Here is a 23,794-nt window from a genome sequence, read left to right as displayed (position 1 = left end):
AAAGCACAACAATGGGGGAAAAAATCAACATGGGATTTATGTATATGCACCCAATAAATTCAGCTTATTCTTTCTTTGACAGCAGTGAAGTGGGTATTAATATTCATTACCCAAACCATGGCTTGCATTAGATCCCATTTTAACCTCATGTGCCAATTTTCTGTCTATGTTAAGTGGAAGCACTTGACACAAGAAACATTTGGTCATACAGCAGTTCTTTCTTCTGCTTTGACATCTTAAAGCTATATAAGAAATGTGACGTATCAACTTAGGCCGGTGTTCAACTTTTATATTTTTCAGAGCAAAACTTTTCATGACTATTTCATCAGCTCTAAAGACAAAATTACTTGCTAGCATTTAGTAAAATATATTTAGTGCAATAACTCAAAAAGTAATAATTAACTTTTTAATCTTTGTTGTTCTGCAATCAATAGACCAATAGAAAAGCCTGTGTGCCCTATTAGTCATAAAGGCACAGGACTCCTGTTAAGGGAGTGACAATGAGCTGCTGGAGGCATATAAATGCATCACAATTGGGATGTAATAGTGGCTGGTGCAATGCCCACTTACCAAAAGTAGTACAGGAAAGGGAATCATAGCCAAATCATTGGATTCATAAATATCTGTACAAAATTTCACAGTAATCTAGAAGGTGGCTGCAGGGAAGGACATGCTGGAGAGATTATGCCACTCAGTCGTTATTAGTATATTTAAGCCTGGGCAGAAGTGGTGGATGGAGATTGCCATCTCTACAGCCCCATGTTTATCATGGATGCAATTTTTGTTATCTTCTAATCGGATTATGAAATCAGAAAGTATGTCTCCTCCAACATCTCAGGGAAGCTTCAAAGTAAAGTCATTTTTGGACCTCTTTTAAATATCGGTAGAGATGAGACTTCCCCAACTTCATAACTTCATTACTTACAGCCATAAAAAGGCATCTGATTATTTTTGCCCAGTTAAGCCTTAATCTAAGACTGATAGCGAGCCCTCCAACAGTGGGTGTTACTTAACAGTTAACATCTGGAGAAAATTACAATAGTATTGCAATATACTTCAATCTAGAGGAAAGGAAAAGTTTAAACTTTAGTAAAATAAAATATTAATTGCTTTGACCACAGGGGCCTGGCTTAAAGAATGAAGCTGTGGTAAAAGTTTGAAAAGTCATTACTAATCATTCAGCCTGTCGGCTGTGTTTATATGCACCACTTCCAGTACTACTGAGTATAATCTGACTTCCTATTTGAAGGAGGAAAACTGGCGAGGCAGAACACATTTTCGACAGACATAAAGCAGACATGGAAGTCAAAATAAACGTTCCACAGTGAAGCCTGAGCCCCTGAGCTCTGCCTATGCACTGCACAAGTACGTATGTGTGTCCACATGTGGGGCAACGAAAAAGGGGAAGTGAAAGAACAGATTACAGCTACTCTCATTTCCACGCAGGAGCATGACAAAAGTGTCAGGGAACAATGTGATCAAAATGGTTTTCTCAGTGGAGAACATGACATTCCTTTCCACAAATTGAAGGCCAATTTTGCCAGCCAGGGCAAAAGGAGGACTGTGGATTGTCCTCTGGGCTGACACGGTGTCTAAATACTCCGATCATCTTGAACATAATTGATACAGCTTTACCGCAATTTTGATGCAGGACAAATTAAATACGTTCACGGCAGCATCCACCCTCCAGCTAAGATTGGACAGCACGTTTGTGCGCATGGTCATGGTGTGACAGTGAAGAATACCATAACCTCATGGTGGATAAAAAGCATCACTTCTCCAAATCCCTTAATCTGGTGGCTTGTTTTATACAAATGCTTCACGATTTCCATTTAATACACTTTAGAAAAAGGATACATCCGGTGCACAGAGCAAAACCTGTCATGAAAATGCACTGAAACACTTAGTGCTTAGTGCTTCAATGGGCTTTTGCCATCAAAAGTGTTTGTGTGGGCTAAGTGGAATTTGTTGCCTCCAACCATGTAGTTAATAACCTGTGATATTTCACTAAAGGATTTAAAGCAGATTAAATGCAAATGTGCAGGAGGATGAAATTGTGTTTGCTGTACATTTACTTTGGATTTTGCATGGCACTTACTGTCAGTGTGAGTGGTGGGAGGAGGCACGCTTCACCCAACCCTCTGTGTAGCTTTTTAGGTTTGTTTTTAAAGTAACACTGCACCACGAAACAGCACCTTATGACTTATGGGAAATTAGAGTTAGGTAGTAGAAACTGAAATCAAAGCACATCAGCTTGCACCGATAATTTGCATAGTTTGATGCCTCAACATTTAAAGATGAAAACTATATCCATTTGTCAATGTGTTTTTCACATTTATTGTGCAAGCATGGCTTATTTGCTTGCCCAATCTCAACAGGAAACACTGGTCAATCGCTTAAATAGGGTTAAAAGGAGCCATATTTATGAAGGTGACTACTTAGGGTCATGTGTGTTGTGCACGTTGTCTCTGAACAGCAGACTAATGTGATCAACCGATCATATTAGATGAGGAAAATGTTGCCTTGGTAACCATAAAAATGGACATGTAGCTAATGTCATGAAAAGGTCACTTCTAAAACAGACCATGATTTTTTTTTTCCAAGCCCCTAACTAAGTGCTTCTGTTGGCTAATTAAGCTGTAACCAATAACAATAACATCAATTTTTTTTTAAAAAACAACTTTGAATGACTTTTAATAACCACGTGTGATACACAGACTCTAGTCTCTTTGATTGACGTCTTGGGTGTATGCTCACTGTTGTTCCTTCGATTACCTCACCCGCCATTTAAGGGCTTTTTGTTAGGAAAGCTTTTAACCATCTGTCCTTCAAAGGCGTAAGCACGCAATGTATACGACACATGGACACGTCTATAGTGGCACTAAAATCCATCCGTGTCGTGCCTCTAGGTACTAATGCATTTATTGTCTAAGTATTATTATCATGTTTAATTTTTGTATATCAAGTAAAAACAAAATACACCATTTTATAGATTTAAAAAACAAAATAATTAAAAAAAATATCTCTCAATCAAGTTAGCTGTCAACTGACAATTATAGATTTAAAGTGAACTGATGATTCTGTTGTTCTAACATCACTACCAGACATTTTCAGCCCCATCAGCAACACATAAAAATACTTATTTGTAATATAAATAAATAACCTACACAGCCTAGTGTGTAGCTTTTTTTTTTTTTTAGAAGAAAAACACTCAGCAGTGACGCACAAGAGGAGTGAGCAGTGGTGCAATGCATCCGCCTTTTGAAATTGGCGCTCTTTTTAAAAAACAATATAATAAAAGGGCCGCTTGAGGTGGGCATTCAGGATGTAGAACACTGTTTACTGTTTGACATACTGTACAACCCTTCAAAAAAGCCTGTCCATGGCCTCAGTAGTGACTGTTCATCCACGTGTATTAACTAGAGTCTAGAAATAGCCCGTGCAGTATTAATTCTGATGGTGAAAGAAGTCTATATTGAGGGGACCACATCCTCTCGGCATGTGGAGATGTTGTGAGGGGGTAGATGGAGGTTGGAAATGTCACTCCAGAGAACAAAGCACACTTATTCATCACTGAACTTTTGCCCAAGATATGTGTGCACTCAAACACCCGCAAACAGTTAAGTCGCCTTGGTCTTTCCCATAAAATTTCACTGAGGATCACTTTGAGAATACTAATACCTGTGGATGTAATTAAAACGACTGAAAATAATAACAACAGCTAGAAAGGGAAGGAAACTTAAATCTTTTCCAGAAATGTGAGCAGACGTACACACCAAGGTCTGCAAGGGCACCAGCAGTCTTTACTAATTCCTAAAGCCCTCTGGCACTGGTACAGAGTGAAAGGGACGCATATGTAGCTTTACTGTCAAGAAAATCACTGGATCCTTACATTGTTTGGACTTTACATATAATCCTTTCCATTGATAAAATTATGTTGAGTGTGCCTGGCTGGAAATCCACAAGTACAGCGCTTTAGCACACATGCTTTTTCCCTTCTCTGGTTTTCCTTTAATTTGCAAATCTTGTAATCTAAGCCTAGAGCTGACTGAACCGACTTCTAAACCAGCACTGCTATAGCAGCCAAGAGTCCAATCTGTTTTCCATTTAAGTGTCAGGACGGCATCCTTTTTGGTGGTTAACAAAAGCTGTTATTTCAAAATGATTATATGCTAAAAATTGTGCGAGGACCTTAGTAAGTTTATGAACAGGCCCGATGGAAAGTACAGCGCCGCACCCGGAAGCTTTTTTCCTTCTTGTCTTTGACCAAAGTGTTATTTACCGAGCACTTCTGTAGAGGGAAGGACCAGGCTGTGCCATTCAGCCAGAGGTCAGGGTTTCTGCTTTTCAACACAGTACATGTTTTCAGCATTAGTGTTGAACGACGCCTGGGTGATTTGCCAAACCGTCAAAACGCTGCCTGTCTCAGTGTCAGTGAGGACATAGGAAAAGCAGAAGCAATGGCAATGGCGTCAGAGAGACAGTGGCGGCAGTTCCTGGAAAACATCAAGAAGGTGGTCTCCATCGAGACCCAGCTGAAGACAGACTTCCTTATTTCATTTCCTGGGGAGGATATATTGAGTTAAATTTTGTGTTGCTCTGGAAGAGCAGCATAAGTAAGTGGAAGAGGGGGGAAGAAGGGAGGGCACAAACTGGGTATAGAGAAGGGAGTGCAAGATGCCTCGGGGTCTGTCACTTTTGAAGTAAGTTTTCTTGCACTAAACAAAGACATGACATTCCCAGGCCTAACCCTAACAATCCCAGGCTTCTGCACATCTGCTCCATCACCCTTCTCCCAGCCTGTGGGGCATTCAGGTACTGCTCGCATTCCAGCCACACTGCCACTAATAGTCACTAAGCCCACATGGGTGGCTCACCTCAAGTTGCATGTGAAGGGTTCGTAACAAAATGTTGGGTGTCCTTTGATGCCTCTTATTTTTAAAAATGACTTTCAGATGGAGCATTTGTTGTCCTTCATAACATCACCGAAAGTAAAACACTATTGGCAGGTTTTAAAGAAAGGACGGCTAAATCCCATGAGACACAGGTTGCTTTAGTTTCTCACTTTCCAGTAAGTGCACTTTTAATTAGAAAGTAGATGCCTGTCTTTACTAGGCAAAGACAGAGCTTAACGGGCATCTAGTCTTTAAGTTTAAGACGACATTATAGAACATCATTTTTTGCCCCTCCACTAGTTAAGCTGTCAGTCACTTATCGCACAGAATAGCACAACATTATAGCAGAAAGATGTGAATCTATAATTCATCACTTATAAACAGAGGGGAAGCAAAGTCACTATTTTGCATTGCAGTTTATGGGTGACCGACAGGAAGTGATGTCAGTTTTATAACGAAGCCTGAACTCACCCAGAGGACCCCGTGCTCTTGCAGACCCCAAGGAGGGGCCTCTTGTCAGCAAAACTGTCCAGCTTTACAGGACCTGAGGAGGAAGAGGAGTCAGAGGAAGAGCCAGATGAGAAACAGCAGAATCTGCACACAACAAAGAGAGACATTCTTTACCAAACATGTGAGGGCTCGAGCACTCCCCACCCTCATACAACAGGCAGGCTATTACCATGGCAGGAAACGTGCTGATTACATTACTATGGTTGCCCCATAATCCAATTATGGTTGCAAAATATTTTTTGATAAATGGAGATTTTTTTTTTCCATCCAAAACATGGAATCACTTAATTTAAAGACTTTGTTTGCTAGTCTCTACTGATTTTCTACTGTAAATTTGAGCTAAAAGAATAAATGAAGCTTGATGTAAAATAATAAAAAAAAAAAAACCCAAACATTTTTGTTCCTCCAAAAAAAAGTTAACAAAACTCAAAAATGATGGAGAAATCTTACTGAAAATGCAAAGTCCAGTGGGCATGTGAAAAATGAAGAGAAATCATGCTGCATTAAGTATTTCTGATCCCATATTTTCCCTAATTGTCTCATTTTTGAAGTTTGGCAAAGGATAAGGGGACTGAGTGGATGGGGGTGCTTAGACTGAAGAAGATGTTACCCTTTAGAGGACTGTAATTTGAGGGTTGACAGTAATCAGCCCAAGTTCCTGTGGTATGGCATGAGAGCAAACGTGCCTTCCGTACCAGCCTTTAACACTACCAACAGGATCCTTCTCTCCTTTCATGTTTCTGTCATCAGTCAAGATATTGAGCCGGAACATAAATATGCTCCTTGGAGACTTGGTGAATGGCACATTTAACTAAAAAAAGAAAACATTCTGGGAAGATGCATAGAGCAACTTTGATTTGATTAATATTGCAATGAATAGTAACAGAAACAAGTAAGTGTATGTTTAAATAATACTATGACATCGCCCGAAACATCAGGCTACATATTAAACTGCATGGCATTTCCTCTAGCATGAAGACCAGAGAGCATTCACAAAGTATCTCCTCAATGCTCATTTGTTGTCAGACAGAGAAGTCATTGCTTCATTTTCCAAAACAACAAAAGATCACAGCTCGTAAACGAGATGTGGATAAACGCGTTTACTTCCTTTGGAAAACCAGCTTTTCCTTCTCTATTCCAGGAAGGAGGAACCTTTCCTTATTATAATCAACACCTATTTTCAGGGCTTTACGAGTCCACCCACCCACAGCCTCATATCCCAGACAATTGGCCTTTTAATGGCTCGCCACAGTGCAACACTGTTTGCACCCTAACAGATTACAATCAGTGTCCTTCCCTGCAGTGGTACAATTCATATTTATTTTCTGCTGAGAGAATTACTCCCCTCATGTGTCGGGGCTATCTGCTGCTTCTTATTACTGTGGTTTGCTTTTATCCACTTCCAGCACTCCTCAAAAGCTGCCATTGTGTGTTGTTGAAATCTGCCAAAAGACTGCAACATAGACGGCGAGCACAAAGACCATTTTCTCACCGGAAAAAAAAAAAAGCCACAAACCATCTTTCACAGAACCGATTGACACCTGCAGGGATTAAATTTAAACGTGATGTCTGTAAAGAGTCTCATCAGTGGAACAAGTCGACCATTTGCACCATGACTTTGAGAATATGTGAACTGCAATTAATACTGCATTCAACCTTCCATGAGTGGAACCAGTGCCACATTTGTTTGTCATTACTGGGACTATTTCACTTACATTACAAATGAAATGAAATGCTTTAACGTTGTTTGTAATTCAGGTCATATAAAACAGCATTAGGTAAGCAGATCAAACGTGCATTCACAGAACATCATGGGAAATGTTTCCTTCCAAAAAGAAATGAATCTGAAAGTACTGTTCAATATACTGATTCACAAAAATTCTCATTTTCCTCCTGCATTGTAATTTTCATTTGGACCACGCTACATTACTCATAAAAGCAAATTGTGAGTAATGTAAATCACAAAATGCTGATTTTGAAAGCTTCTATTACACTTTCCAAATCTGCGAGTCAACTTTAGGGTGAGTGACGGAAATCTCCCTATCAGATAGTAAGAGAGGGGGTCTATGCAGGAGGCTCCGCGTGCCAGTCTGTTTTTTGTCCTTGAGGAATTTACACTACAACGCACTAATTATGCATGTGCATGCATCCAGGTGGTGGATATGGAAGCATTTCACACGTCACTTGGTGAAGCTACAGAGTGTTATTCAGGTGCTGTTTGATCGCTTCAGATGCCAGACTGCAGTTTCTATGTGGTTTCCTTGCTGTACTTAAAGTTCATCTCAGGTTGAAGCAGCCACTGTGGTCTGTGTGATCTCAGCTTTTACATTAAGCACTACGAGCTTTCTATTGTTGCCCTGCAACAAACTGGCAACCTGTTCAGGGCGTACCACGCCTGTGGCCCCATGTCAGGCTCCAGCTCAAGACCCTGAATTGGATGAGTGGACGAAAATGTTTTTCTTTCTACTTCCTTTTTAAAAAAAATAATAATATTCACTAACTTTTCTGAAATAAAGGTATCCAAAAATCATCATTAATAATGAACAATGATTCTTTTTCAATGTTTGCTAAAAGAAGATTTTCTGTGGCATCATTTTGTAGCAATCATCCTTGTCAGATTACCGCGGCCCGTGTGTTACATTAATGACATAATACTAACGCAAATACAAAACTCAAATTTGATCAAAATGCACTTGGGATACCCTTTGTTTGGCTAAACTCTTCATGACAAAAGGACACCAATGCCTGCATTACTAGTAATATGGACTACTGACTGAGAGTGGGCTAACAGTAATCATAGATTTACGACAACATTAGGATGAGGAACCAAGGAGCACTCTTTAATTTTAATGATATAGCACCACTTAAAATGCCCACAACCCAAAACTACATTACAATAGGCCATCCAAAATTTAATTTTAAGTGTTGACCTTGGATGCTGAAATCAAGTTAACCAGAGTTTTTTTTTCCAGGACAGACATTTCCGAATTATGCTGAAAAGACACTTCAGGAGACTTGCAAAGGAAAAACGTTTAAATGAACTTCCTCCACATCCCTGTGTGGTTTCAGAAGAGACATTTACTGTTAAAAAAAAATCTCAGACAGCATCTGAAGGTGGCACAACACGAGCTGAGATTTTATCTACTACAAGGTATAAAAGCTTGTGTTTCACAGTTGAATGCAGCTTCTTCTGACACAGATATGTAGATGTGGAACTTTAATACCACTGATACCATAAAGAAAGCTACATAATGATCAACAGCATTACAATCACTGATGGATGGAAAACATTGACCATCTCATAATTTCAATCATGCAGTGTGTTTATGAAACCTAAGGTCCTGATATCAATGCAGATGTTACTTTTGATGCGTAATACACAGCTGAACACTGTTGTAGACTTAAACAGCCTTTGAAAGCAAAGACGCTCCATGACAGTAGCAGCCTCCTCTACCAGCCAATGTGGGCTGCACACTGCAAAACACCATAAATAGCCTGTGCACAAAATACAAATCCCACAGCACATTACCCAAAAGATCCTGCCAACAAGCTAATACCTTATAAAAATAACTAAAGGAACCCATCTCTACCCTTATAGCAGAGATGTGAAAAATACTGACACCTGCTGTGTTTGTTTTTCTGTGTTTCCTCAGCAGAAATGTTTCTCAGCAGCACCGATAAAAGAACTGACAACAAATGTTGTCAACTTCACCTGGCGATGGTTTTAATGCTGTATAATCATGTCATCACTACTGTATAATTATTCAAGCAAGAATATGCAATATGTGCTTAACTGCAGGTAGGTGCATATCATACTCAAGTAACGGTACTGAAAATACTCACTGTTATGAGGAGCTGGCAGAATGCGAGCAGCTCGCACTGGACCGTGTCGCACTGAGAAAAGCTCTTGAGCTTCTCCTGCCAGCTGAAAAAAAAAAAACATATATTAGACTTGAAAGTAAGAGAAGTTCACAAATCAGCACAATAAAAGAGGTATTTTTACTCAGTAGTACAGACCAGGATGAAAAAATCCAAAACAAAACGTATTTAGGTATTAGGCCGTTCGAAGATCTTTATGTCCGGCCACGTAGGGAACTGTTTCAAAACACACGTTTCTTTTAAAGCGTACAATTTCTTGTCATTTTTTTTTTTTAACCTATGATCTGATCTGTTCACACTAAGAAAAACAACACGTTTTCTCGCGGTGTAAAACTACTTTTCATAGAAAATGGCAGGGTGAGGTAGGGAGGGAGGATGGGGAACATCCACATGGTGGTCTGGTTGTTAAGCTCCAGCCAAACCACGAAGTAAAATCCACCAAGCACAAAATAAAAGTCCCAGTGGCATCACAACACAAATGAGCTGACTCCACTTACAGAGCCAACAAGGAGAGGTTGGGGATGTGGGTCAATGCCAAGTGGGCAGCAGCCCATAATGCCTCTGTAGCAGAATACATAAGAAACAGCCAGTGCGTCTTAACATAATTCAGAATTATCTTTGATTTCTGATTTACTGCACATAATAGAATGATGGGAGACCCGTAGCTGAATGTTTCATTAACCTTTATTATTTCCACGGTGTCTGTCATCTTTAGCAGTTTTTGGATTTATGCTTTAAATTATGTTCCCATCATTTCATTTTTCATCCACTACTTCAGGTACTGGCTTTCTTAATTAACCACCCGATGACTTCTTCGTTGCCAAGATTTTGTGTTACACTATATTAAAAAAATTAAATTAATTTTTAAAAAATAAATAAATAAATAAATAAATCAGAATTTTCAGCTACTATATCATCTTTGGAGGGAACTGTGCATTTTGCATTGGGAACAATGGGGACGATGGGTTCAATGCAAAGTTCTGTATTTTATGTTAATTATGGCAAATGATTCTTTTTTCACTTACGTCTGCAACTCTTATCACATTTTTAATGAATCTGTCCACACTGAAAAATTTAATGGTCAAAACTGTAATTTGGTTTTAATCTAATGATGGCAGTGTCATTAGTGCAGCAAGACCAGTAGCCACAAAACAGGCTTCAGTCCGACTTTGAGAAGGAAAAGTGGACAGTGGGAAGGATAAATAAAGTATTTCACTCTACCACGAGTCATGCTCACAAATTAATAAAACACCCTTAAATGTGTGTAAATGACCGCAGTAATTCAATTTTCTCATTACAAATATGCAGTGTATTGTAGTTTTTCCTTAATAAAGTCAAGGCTAACATTTTCATTTAATTTGTTTCACCTGCATTTTATTTCTTTTAGTTGCATAAATATTTGATGATATCTTAGGTAATTTCCCACCCAGAAATATGAACCACATGGAGTGAAATAGCAGACTTAATTTAATAAATTAAAAGGCAAACAAAACATTTGGAAATGCCAGTTTTAGTTTCAAGTCTAAATTTTCAGCAGGTTTATCAGCAGCTTCCCAGGCATGGATTAAGCCTAGTCCTACTCTAAAAGAAAAATTCAATGAATATGGAAAGAAGTTATGGTCTAGAAGTCAGCTTAATTCATATCTGGGGAAACTGAGCCTAAGAGAGTTGTTGGGGAGACTCCCAACCTCAGTATTTGAAAATCCCTGCCCAGGTGTACGACTGAGTTTCATTCGAAATGTTCTGATGTTTGTGCCAATAAAATACCCAAATTGTAAATGCATAAAATTTACACCAATGCATTAAAAAAATAAATAAATAACCCTAAGACTCTGACATCATCAATTTATAAAAGGTTTTTTAATACTCAATGTTAGAGACACATTTTGAGAATAATAAAAACGCAATCATTATTTCCTTTTTTCTTCATCTTCCACTCGGATTGCCTTCTTGAGCCATTTGAGTACATGAACACAATCTGTTCAGTACTAAAAAGTTAAACAGTCCAGCTTATATAGTGCAGCCAATTATTTACTGAAAAAAAAACACACCACAATACATAAAAAATTAGTAGAGAAATAAAAACTACATAACCAGCAGCTGTTTGTTTATATGTTTGACTGTTGTACAGTTGATGTATAAGGGGAGTGAGCTTGTCTGTTTCTCACTGCCATCATCATCTGCCTTTACTGAATAAACATGTTCATTCTACCACATTTGCACAGACTTGAAATTACATTTACAGATAAACAGTAAGAATAATAGAGTCGAACTTAGAGTAGATTTTTAAGTTTGCTGCATTTCTGGTCTTTATTACAGAGCAAATTTAACCACAGTGAAAAGCACTTTAATGTGTGTGTGTGTGTGTGTGTGTGTGTGTGTGTGTGTGTGTGTGTGTGTGTGTGTGTGTGTGTGTGTGTGTGTGTGTGTGTGTGTCCAGCTGGGTTTAGTCTTCATCCATTTATATGTGATGCCAGTATATTAGTTCCTGGCAGTGTGTGGTGTATGTAATGGCACATTGTTCTAAGCATACAATGCCCTACTTTTCTTTCTCTTTTATGCATTAAATTACAGTGAACCCCGCATTATCACTTTACTAGTGCTTTAATCTGTTTGTTTTAAGTCTTTAAACCCATCTGAGGGGATGATCGCTCTTTTGTGCAATTAGTAGCCTTTTCAAAGTGGTGGATTTGGAGCTGTGTTTTTATTCAAAGTGCTTGAGGCCCAGCTGCGGTAGATTAACACTGAAGACACAGGCAGGTTATACAAGCACTGATGGCAGGAATAAAAGGAGGTTGGCAGCAGGGTACGATTCCTATGCAGGCAAATGGTCCTGCAAGGGGGAATAATGGAATTTGCTGGATTAAAATGAGAAGAGGGGATGGCTGGAGGTTAATGCGGCAGGTTATTGTGCATTACCCCACTGCTCATCCTCGCCTTACATGGCTCTATATGACATCCACTGCCTTCAACAACATACCCAATATTACATTAGCGGCCAGCGTATGCAATATGCCAAATTGCTTTTTCAAACTTGTTTTTCCTGCATATAGTTATTCATTATATTCATTTCATTTGTGGCACATAATGTTTTTGTGAAATCACAGTGTCTGCTCTTCTGTTTTAATCTCTCAAATGTAATGCCTTAAGCTGTGAACAGATATCTGGGCCATATTCACAAGTGGATACTCGCACGAATACAGCGCTGGACATATTGAGGGTTTGGAGCGAGGAGGTGCCTGACAGTAGCAGGTGCTTGCTCTCCCATAACACACACCACTGAGGTGATAAACGCACAGATTGGTGAACTGCTTATGATGCAGATCTGCAACGCAAATTGAAATGTGCCACTCTGTTTTCTCTTCATAATGTACGGACCAGATCTGAACCCTCAGTCATCTGTCTATCGACACCAACGATGCTGAGTAAGGATCACCAGTTTGGAGAGCACATCTGTGCAACTCCAATAATACTTTCCAACATAGCAGAATATAAAGCACCTTTAGGAATGCTGTTGAAAATTTAAAAGTTTACATTAAGTGCTGCTCATCAAAATGTGTGCATCCTTAAACCCTAATAAATATGCTGAGTGTCTTTCCTTCTCAGGAAAATTCAGCTAAACCATATTTAAGCATTTGAAATATAGCATTATTCAAATTTATTATAAGCAATAGTCTTCCTCTTCACTGATTTAGCACCATATTGCTGCATATTGTAGCACAATACCATAATAATAGAAGAGAACTACATATAACCAGGACTGAAAGAGAGCTCACAGAAGAAAGGTAGATGGATTGAATGCAGGTTCATAACTTCACACCGTGTCAGCTCGGCTGACGGTCATGTGTAGGTTCAAACAAGATGACACGAGGCTGGAATAAAATCTATCCATCAACTGGTGGGCTTTATTATTGGTTACACACCAACACAAACCAAAAACCAACCACTCTAAACTGGCTTCCTTTTATACTCTACCCATTCAGGTGAGCATCGGGAATTACCCAAGTCTAGGGTTAGCAAACCAAACGAGAAAACAAACGTCCACATAAGCAAATATCAAACCACAATACAACACACGGAAGACATATTTCTATTCATACAAAGTCCTATAAATAATTCAATAACATATACACGTCAATCAATTATATATAAATTAGAAACACCTTAACCAAAACACCCCCCACCTGGCCCATTGGTTTACTCCAGGAGCTCATAAGCAGGTCACTGAGCTGCTTTTACTCTTTCACTCCACATCTTGCAAAGGAAGCAACCAGGAAAAGGTGCCCACTGCTAAGACACTTACTAACACACAAATACATGTGCAAGGAATTTAGGTTTACTCAGGTCCTTTTTCGTGACACAGGTAGGATGGCCAGTCCCCCTCTGTCCCTTCACTGTCCACAAACAGTCACTTAAATACTAACTGAAACGTCAAACCTGATAAAGAATCACCAAACTATACATATATTTCTTTTTTATGTTGGTTTTAAAATACAAATCCTCAAGCGAATAAAAATACAGGTAAGGGTAATGGAACCCTTGGTCTCTATTACACACCACTTTTCCATTCGGAAGTCCTGATGAATATTTCTGTATGTATGCTCGGTATGCTTTTAAAATTTTCAACTGTCAAAACTGATTTAAAATTGGGGTGGCTGTGCTCCAGATGGTGAGTGGGTGATCTCTAGTCGGAAGGTCAGTGGATTGCAACTGAACTTTAAGTTGCATTTGATGCATTCATAGGGGTGTGAGGGTGTATGTTTAAATGCGCTTAAGTATAGTTAAAAGCACTGCATGAACGTTTGTGTGATTGGGTGAATGAGACTTGTGGAGGAAAACACTTTGCTTCAGTGCTCATGTGCAACAATCTGAGAGTCCCACCACTATGTGCTATGTATTTTAAAATAAAGTTGTTGGGGGTTTTTTTTACTGTAGATTTACATATTATATAGTCACTGGGGGGGGAGACAGTTTAAAACAGGCCAATATTATCGGTTGCTTATCTATCAGTGTCAGCATTTACAATGCCCGACAAATGAAAATTAAAAAGTAATGGGAGAGATGAGTGCTGATGTTGCATAGTTTGTCCACTCTGCGACTTCCCTTGTGTGTGGAACACCACAAACACAATCATCAAAGCAGAGAGTAGTTGAACAAATAAATAACTACACATAACAAATGTTTAGTTATTTATGAAATTGGTTCATGGTTTGAGTTTGTGGAGGGAAAAAAAATAAGCACACCTACATCAGAGTTCTCAAATGAAGATTAACACTTGAATTTTAGTGTTAGTCTAATAAATGCTATTTTAGTAGGCTCTAATAAACAGGATTAGCGGACAATGATTAGCCTTGGGAAGGCACATAAATTCAAACTGATTAAACATAAATAACCCTGCACAGCTATGGCAGATTAAACAGATTGTATTAGCTCTCTCCTTCTGTGTAACTTGCATATCAGTGTCTGGATTACAAAAACTCCCCATGCCCATCCATGTATTAATATTTCTGAATTATAAAGGAGAGGGTTTTTGACCCTTTTTGTAAGATGGCTCCAACTCCTCGAAACATCGACTCACACTCCGAACAGGCATTTTACTTTAGCATTTCATCAACACAATCGCAGACAATTAGTCTATGACAGTCTGCCTCTTATCACGCAGTGCTCGGTGACACCTCTCCAGTGAGAGGTGACTGTAATCTACATCACCTGAACACCTCTGTCAGTATCCATACAACCAGTCAGAGTCCCCGCCTCATGAGTCTGTGAAAGCATGTGTGTAAATGTGTGTTCGTACTCTGGTGAGCCATTACAGAGGGTGTTGGCTTAGCAACTGTCACAAACACTTCACGGCCACTCAAAAGCCAGAGAGCAAGGCACCTTAGGTGCTTACTTAAAAAGCCTGTGAAAAAAACATAACCCATAAACATCCTGGAAACTCTGAAAACTTAAAAGGAAAACAATAGAAAAGGAAAGTGTGCAATAACAGGCCAGCCTTTGCTGCAGAATTGGTGTCAGTTGCAACAGAAAGGCAGAAAAGGCTATTTTACCGGGTGTGTGTAGCATTGCTAAAACAGCTGTAATCCTTTCCTCCACAATGCAACAGAAAGTCTGCTCACAACACGAGATTTGCCACATCATTCTGGTCAACGTGTGTGATCATGAATAAAGTAAGAGTGTGTCTTTTTAGCCGTGGCCTGTGGATGTTTATAAAGAGACTGATTAAGGACTTCGGTGTGTTTAGATCTCACAGGATGTATGTGAAGTTTGCATATTTCTGTGACAGCCTCCACATGAAAGGCGATACTTGGTGAGCGAAGCCTTCGCAGTGTTGTGGATAATTTGTTAAGTTACAAAGCTGACAAAATCTTCTAATGATTTTCCAAGTCTGACTTTGAAGAAGTCGTTTTTTATAAAGACTAAATAACTTGCCCACTCTGGGTGAGGGCTCTACGAGGTTTAACACTGTCCAAGTTACAAAAACATATTTGAAGACAGGAACTACTTTTTCACCAACATTATGTAAAAAGAAATACGAGCCAAACAGAACACTTTTGCCCTAAACAACATTTTACTTTGACTCGTTTTGCCACAGATAATTATTATCTGTGGCACAGAGCCGTGCTACAGATAACAGAGGTCACATTAATCCATATCTTGTCAATCAGTAGCATGTCATAACATGGCAGCCTATCAATAGGTCTCCACCTTGTGGCTACATTCAACATGACATTGCAGTGTGGCAGAACTGCAGGTATCACTCACAATACATTTATAAATTATCCTGGACACACAATAGAACCAACTACATTTTTCTTAAAACATCATTAATTAATATACTCATTAATTTTTTTTATCATAATATTAATAATATTATTTGATAATTGTTAAGATGGTTAAAGTCATATTATTATGATTAGTACTTGCTTAATATTGCAATTATGTATCCTTCATTAACTGAACTGCACAATCACAATTTCCTCACTAGTCTTATGTGTCAGTACCATGTGTATTTTTATATCATCCAGCTATGAAAGTAAATTTTGTTGCTTTAAAAATAAATCATAGGTTTGTACAGTCTTGATACATATCGTGATAATGTGATTACATGAATTTTGATGGACATGTAGAAGAGTTTCAGCAGTAGCTAACAGCTGTAATGGACTGATTCCCACACCGTTAAAAAGACTCGACCCTGAAGGAAGGCACGGGTCAGTGCCAGGCTTTTTAAACCTGTGATAAACACAGGCACTGAAAGAACAACATTAAAAGGAGCATTAGGTGTTGAATCTCTTTTGCAATCTATTCTGTACTGCAAAGAGAATTCTTGAAGTGGCCACACTTGCCCGTGAAGATGTGGGACAATCACTGCCACTGCTGTGTGAGTTTCTACTCTTTTTTTCCATTTTCTCCGTAGCCTTTACTCACAAAAAGGTGGACATGCCTAACATAGTACTCAGACATGATACGAGCTGTAAGAAGTGCTGCTATCTGTATCAAAGAACCCATAACATGGTCAACATCGCCGGCTAGTGGACACGGACCTACACTGCAACACATTCTTGACTTAAAAGCATGAAGTGATGATTAGGTTAGATCCAGGTTAGCCACAGGGGTTCATAAGAACATATTGAGTTGTTTAAGTTTATTTTAGTAAGCTTCATTTGCAATATTACTTCTTAATATCTTCGAACCTACTTGAGTGATTTTATTTCATTCTTGCTTCTTGTGTGCATTTCAAAGTATGTGACTATAGTTGTGTACAGTTTCATTATTTTTTCAACCATAAAGATATAAAATATTCAAAACATTTTCTTGAGAATTTCAATTAATTCAATTAGCAAGATAACTAATAACTAATTACTAGATAACCACTAGCAAACACTCTGGAAAAAAAAGAAACGTTTTCCAACACAGCTATCATGACAGCACATTACAGTAGAATAAATGGACACCATTGGTACTTAAATTTTAACAAGCCAGCATTTCATTCAATGAACTGCCAGCAAGTATTTTGGCTATAGCAAGTTACAAATTAATATGCATTTTTTAGTCAGATCCTGTCAGGTCCAAGAGTAGCAAATGTTCGTAGCCAACATTTGAGTTCTGAGCCCAGTAAGTGCACAGTTTATTTCCTCCAACTGCACAAGCTTAACAAATGCTGACTGCTGACATAGTAAAAGCTGTGTTTATTTTAATCTTTCAGATTGGCAATATTGGTTGATGACACTCTCAAAAAAGGAGTATCACTAATGAGTCACAGAAAATCACACAGACATATTTATAGATGAGTTATCTACACTTTGTAATTTGAAAAGCTTCACTTTCTTTAGAAAGGTTTAAAAAACTTGCTCAGCAGTGAACTAACTGCTTACACTGAAAACAAACTGAAGTGATCACAGCTCTGAAAAGTTAAGGCAGAAAAGGATCAAGCAAAAAAAAGGACCAATTAGATGCAACTTACAGATACGCTCCAGATCTGCATTCCATCAGTATAGCCAATCATGAGGCAGAGTGGAGGGTCAGTAGTGCCACTGTGCATCTCCATAAACTCTGGGTTGCGTGCAGTGTCTTTGCAAACAGAAAATGTGTAATGAGCAATAGTAAATAACAGTAAAGTTAAAACTTGTAACACTGTTACAATACATTGTTGGAAAGGCATAACGTATTATAGACTTTTTAAAGTTTTAAATTAGTAGATCAGTGTATACACAGAGGATGACTACGGCTTTTCAATATTTGAGTCATGACTTCATACCATTAATGTCAGCTTTCTCAAATCGAACCCAAATGATTTTCTCTTTCTCATCAGTGGGTGGAGCCCCAGTATATGCCTGTAGAAAGAAAGAAGGCAAAACAGACGCAGCAAAAACATGAACAACACTGAGGAATAATACTAAAGGATGCAAGACCTATCTGCAACACTGTATTTGCATTTGCATTTTCAACCAGGCCCTCCCTGTTGCCTTTCTGGTTTCTAACCAATGTACATCGAGTATCAATAAAACTGATAAAATTAGGGACAGGCTGTGAAAATATTTAGAATTTGTTTTCAGTGTGGTTTTTCAATGTTGTATGCTAATTGCTAATAATGTTGTTGTCTATTCAGTAAAAAAAACTGAATTTAAAAAAAAAAAGAGGAAAGTTACCTGAGGTACTACATCCTGCAGAAAGGTCACAACACTCTCCATGTAAGACTGCTCCCTGTAAAAACAAAAAGCTCATAACAAATGTGCAGAATGCATTGGAATTACACCCTAACATTAATGCATAGGGTTTTACATGAGCAAAGCAAAAGTAAGTATCAAATGGATGTAGAGTCAAGAATAGCCCCTCATTTCTTTACATTTTGCTTTCAAAGAGCTGGACTTTTTGTAATTTTTGAAGTGTTCTTGAGCAGTAGTTCGCCCGTCTTTCTAGGGGTCTTTCAGTGTTTTTCCAAAGAGCTTTGAGCTGAAAACATGATCTCGGCATGATGCGGAGTGTGTACTTGAAAAAATGGAAAAGGCTGGAGTATGCCAGACTACACAAAAACTGGACCAAAAATCAACAGCAACACAGATGTGTTAGTTAAATCAACTACTGAGTGAATAATCCAAATTTAAAATTCTTGATACGTTAAAGGCAAAGAACAGTGTATCACAGTCATCTGTAAAACACAATGGAGGCTCTTCCATAGTTTGGAACTGCATTTGACCAGTGGTGTAGCAAATCTTGGCTGGACCTCAAAATAATTGAAGTAATGTTGGATCATCTTGTCAGAAAAAGAAACAAAAGGAGTGAGTGAACAAAGAAGTGCTTTGGAATATCCTTAAATAAAAGTGCTCATACCAAATATTGACTATCAAGCTTGTGAGAATTGTACAAAGTTTGTTTGTGCCATATATGTTTGCACATGTTTCAATAAATCGCTGCATCCATTTTAATAGCAAAATATCAAGTAATGAGGGGTGGCTTAAGATTTTGTACACTACTGTGTAAAAACACTTAAAGGAGGCTCAATTCATGAGATCACATGAATCATCGAACATCCAATTTCATCAAGTACACTATTTCTTATCCTTGGTATTTAGAAATACAGTGCATGTGTTTACTCATAGATGACAAAGATGTGTCCTTACGTAGCAGCTTGTGCTCGCACCAAAACCCCCCCAGCACAACGACTCGGTCTGCGCGGAGAGTCCGAGGCCATTTTGTCCTTTTGGTTTGATATTCTGAAAAGATAAAAAGAGACATTTAGCAAGCTGGACTAACTTGACCTGACAAACAAACCGAATGTTGAATGTATACACTGACATGAAATAAGCAGTTACAATGTCCGAAAAAAGGAAGTAGATTTAGGTTTTTAATCTAGATGGTAAAATCCAGCAGAATGTTGATTGTAGAATATTGATTCCTAAATAAATATCCAAGGTTAGTTTTTTGCTTCTTTGCTTAGTTCAAAAAGCATTTTCAAATTACAAAGATCAGAACAACAAAGTCTAGTAACAACAACAATGAAACCATAGCCAAAAGGCACTGGGCTTATTTATCCTACCAAAACAATAAAAAGACAGTGAATCATGCAAATGTACTTTTAAATGTCTACAATGTTTGGGTGAACAGTAGACTGATGGCTGCGACAGCCAATTGAAATTTCCCCAACCAGAAATGAGTGTTTTCTAAAACTACACTTTATTAGGATCAAAAACAAAAAAACAACAACATCAGTGTTTTTCAAGGTTCAAGGTTCTTTATTTGTCACATGCATAGTTATACAAGTATAACACACAGTGAAATGTAACCTGACACGCTCCTCGACATGTGCAAATGTTTTCCTGTTTCCTGTTACATTTGGTTTGGAACTGAGCACAGCATTTTGTTGTATTATTTATGCATTACATTTCATGCAGGTGTTATAAATAGTTTAAAAGTTGATGATCATTGCGCCACTCATTCAGTACCAAACCATTTTATTTTCAAGATTAAAGCTTTTTAATTATGATCATTATTTTTATACATGCGACACATTATGGTGGAGGGAAATTACATGGCTTAAACTATAAACATTCTTGTTGTTAGGCAACAACACCAACCAAGCTATTTTTCTGCTAAATTCAAACTTGAATTGTCATATAGACAAGAACCACTTTTTACTGTCAGCTTATGATTCAAGGAGATAAAGGCATACCACACCCTCCAAGATCTTTTCAAAGCAGTATTGACTGCAGAGAACCCCTATTGATGAACAAATGACACTGCAAGAGTTTCTAAGACCACCCGGGCTAATGTAGACATGCATCCCTGGGACTTAACACAGAGAGGAAGTAGTATATGAATTGATATAGTAAGTATACCAGCTCATATACTACAACAAGTTAATGGTAAACTAGTACCTGGACATACAGCGGGTAAAATAAGTATTGAACCCGTCACCAATTTCAAAGGTGCTATTGACATGAAATTCTTACAAGATGTTGTTAACAACCCATCAAATCCATACATGCAAAGAAATCAAACTATAGTTGTTCATAAATTAGTGTGATAATGTGAAAACACATCGTTTTTCAAGTTTTGAACACATGAAAAAAGGGAGGTGCAGCTGTTTTTAAGCATACATCACTGGCACGATTCATACAACTGAAGTAAGGATGAATGGAAAAATGTGCCAAGACATTCTTGATAAAATTCTGCAGCCATTTACCAGGATGATAAAGATAAAATAAGGGTGAAAGTTTAAGAAAGACAATGATCCCAAACACACAGTCAAGGAAACTCTCAATTGGTTTCAGAGAAAGAAATAAAGCTGCTAGAATGCCCAGACCTGAATCTGAATCCAAATCTATGGAAAGAAGCTGAGAGATCATAGACGGGGCCCAAGGAACCTTTGGAATTTGAAGACTGTCTAAATGCCAAAATCACACTTGAGCAATGCAAGTTTCTCCAGACAGGAGGTGTCTTGAAACTGTCATCACCAACAAAGGCTAAGGCTGTCACCTTCTAGGTAAGGTGTTCCACATGTCCTACCAGGAGGTAGGGCTGTGCGATATGAGGAGAATCTAATATCGCAATATTTTTTGGCTACATCACCATACACTACATATCGCAATATGTTTAAAAAACCTCAGAAAACAAATGTTATTTGTGAGCATATAGTGCCTAAAATCGCACTGGTTTACTACTCAAATCGACCGTTCCATGTATATTACAAAAAAATCAGAATGAATAGAAATGTTTTATTTTAGCCATTTTTTTTAACCATCAGTTGCACAAAGAGGTTTCTCACAAACAACAATACTGTCACAGTATGTCTCTCTCTGTGGTCAAGACTAGAAATTAAAAGGGTGCTCTTTTGTGCTTCCAACATATAAAAAAATTGATGACCTCAAACCTTTTTTTTTTTTGGTGTGTGGAGAGACGCTGACATGTGGAGTTTAAAACAGTCTTAATTTTGCAGTGGAATAAATTCCTGGTACTGCTACCTTTAGTGGCCTTAGTTTTATGGCATGTTTTGCAAAATTACCGCATTTTGTTCACACAGAAAACTAAAACAGGCTTCAGCTTATAACAATAAAAAAACAAATTCTTTCAGAAGGGTAGTTGGAAAATCCAGCACTGAAAGCAGAAATTCAGTGCGACTAAAGTAAATACACCAAGCATCACAGACGTATTAGTTAAAAAACCTGTAATCAGTGAATCTAAGATAAAAACACCAATAAAACCCAGAGTATAAATGGGGTTGTTGCCAAATCTGAGCTTCTGGGAGAGCACAGACAGTAAGATCTGACAGTGTTCTGACAGTAAACTTACAGAACAGAAGTATGAGGATTTTAAGGTGTTGTCTTATACCTAGTACACTTCGGCAAAAGGTATAACATGGTCTTTATAAGACAGCTAACATTTATAGATCCTACCATGAATTCCCGTGGATAGTCCAAATCAGCTGGTAAAAAAATAGGACACACACTCTTCCACACAGCCTAAACAAGCTGTGGAATTATTCCACAGAATTATATTCTGTGATTATATAATTCCAGCTGTGGATTTATATTTCAAAGCTAACCTCTGAGCACCAACAGGATCTGAGGAGCTGGACATGGGGCCAATGGATACAGCTGCCACCATGAATTTGAACCAGAGAGCCGGGGCAGCTATATGCCACGATAATACTGAAGCAGCTGTTTGCTATGCCCCTAGTAAGACAAATACATTCTAGGTCTGACAATTTATTTAGACTGCAAACTATGTATACTACACATGCTAATACCAGTGCCTCGACACTAACAAAAACTGGCTTGGCGAAATGAAGCATCCCTATAAACTAATGACACAGGGTCTTTATGCATTTAGCCACTTAGTAAACCACATTCAGTTATCCTTCTTTTGTCTTTGGAAGCATTCCCAAGCAACTACCGGGGCTAATAAGACCAGTCGAAAACCGTTATAATCACACAGGGCAAAAGCTTGTGTGGCGGTAGAGACAAAGCTACATACAGTAAACAACATGCCTGAGAAGCTTGACATTCCTAGCCTCCGTTACATACACGAAACTCTTATTCTGCGAGCTAGTACCACTAGCAGCTAGCGGACCCATTCGGGTGACAATTGTAACAGCTGTCAAGGGAACACAACACAGCCATTGGCTAACGCGAAAGTTATCTCACTAGATAACATACGGCTAACATAGCTAGCTAGCATTAGCTGATAAAAGTCCCTCATAGTGTTAGAAGAATAGAGTTAAAACCCAACAGCTGGAGATACATTTGTCATGTTTCAATAAAGCATTATGTTTTATAGTTAGCAGCTATAGTTACGAACCGAGGAGCTGAACGCTGACAGTCTCCTTGTGTATACACTTCGTGGTGCTCTGAAGCTCTCTGCAAAAAACAGTCAAAACACAAACAGACTAGATTTGCGGAACTGTGTTGTGTCATTGAAAGCCAATCAGATCACGGATACGTTCTCGTCAAACCAACCAAACAACAGCAAAGGCGGACACAACGATTACGTCGCATTACAAATAAAGCTTTTACAACTTAATAGTCATTGTTAACCTCCAAGTGTCTTTAATTTACATCATAATAAGAGACTTGAAGTGTCTGTAGTTAAGCAATCAAAATACTTAGGACTAGTGATAGTCTAGTGAAAGTAATGCTTCGTGAAACACTAAATAATTTGAAGCAGCTGTGCACGAATTGTATTGAGGTTTCAGAAACAAGCTTTGCACAATTCTAAACAAAGCTGCACATTAGACCAGACTATCAGTGATTATGATCCACACGCTTAGAGAAATCCCCGTTTGTTTATTGTGATAACAACATAGGTTTTGTGGCTTTAATTGTTACTTACTTTGTATATATCATGTCAATATGGAGATGTGATTTTATTTATTATTGTTATATTTAAAATAATCTTTTTTTTCCCAAAGGTATGTGGTCCTGACATGCACAAATGATACATATGTATCATTTTGTAGAAATCTGATGGTGGACAGCTAACTGAATCTAAAGTATTTAAAATGCCCTCTGCCT

General features: G+C 38.2%; 1 protein-coding gene across 3 annotated transcripts in view; it reads right to left on the bottom strand.

Annotated features, from left to right (window-relative positions):
- bcas3 (BCAS3 microtubule associated cell migration factor) overlaps positions 1-23,174 on the bottom strand; it is a 318,948-nt gene extending 295,774 nt beyond the window's left edge. For all 3 annotated transcript variants that reach the window (XM_080889011.1, XM_080889012.1, XM_080889013.1), the window contains exons 1-7: positions 23,082-23,174; positions 19,406-19,498; positions 18,434-18,488; positions 18,043-18,118; positions 17,749-17,855; positions 9,249-9,330; positions 5,367-5,439 (exon numbers count right to left, since the gene is read on the bottom strand). In XM_080889011.1, the coding sequence (XP_080745137.1) occupies positions 5,367-5,439; positions 9,249-9,330; positions 17,749-17,855; positions 18,043-18,118; positions 18,434-18,488; positions 19,406-19,476 (464 nt within the window). In that variant the 5' untranslated portion in view covers positions 19,477-19,498; positions 23,082-23,174. The remainder of the gene's footprint in view (positions 1-5,366; positions 5,440-9,248; positions 9,331-17,748; positions 17,856-18,042; positions 18,119-18,433; positions 18,489-19,405; positions 19,499-23,081) is intronic.
- Positions 23,175-23,794: the final 620 nt, after the last annotated feature.

Source organism: Rhamphochromis sp. 'chilingali' (genome assembly GCF_963969265.1).
Source record: "Rhamphochromis sp. 'chilingali' genome assembly, chromosome: 8".
Taxonomy (NCBI): domain Eukaryota; kingdom Metazoa; phylum Chordata; class Actinopteri; order Cichliformes; family Cichlidae; genus Rhamphochromis; species Rhamphochromis sp. 'chilingali'.
The sequence above is the reverse complement of the archived record's forward strand: the minus strand, read 5'-3'. Positions and strand labels throughout refer to the sequence as shown.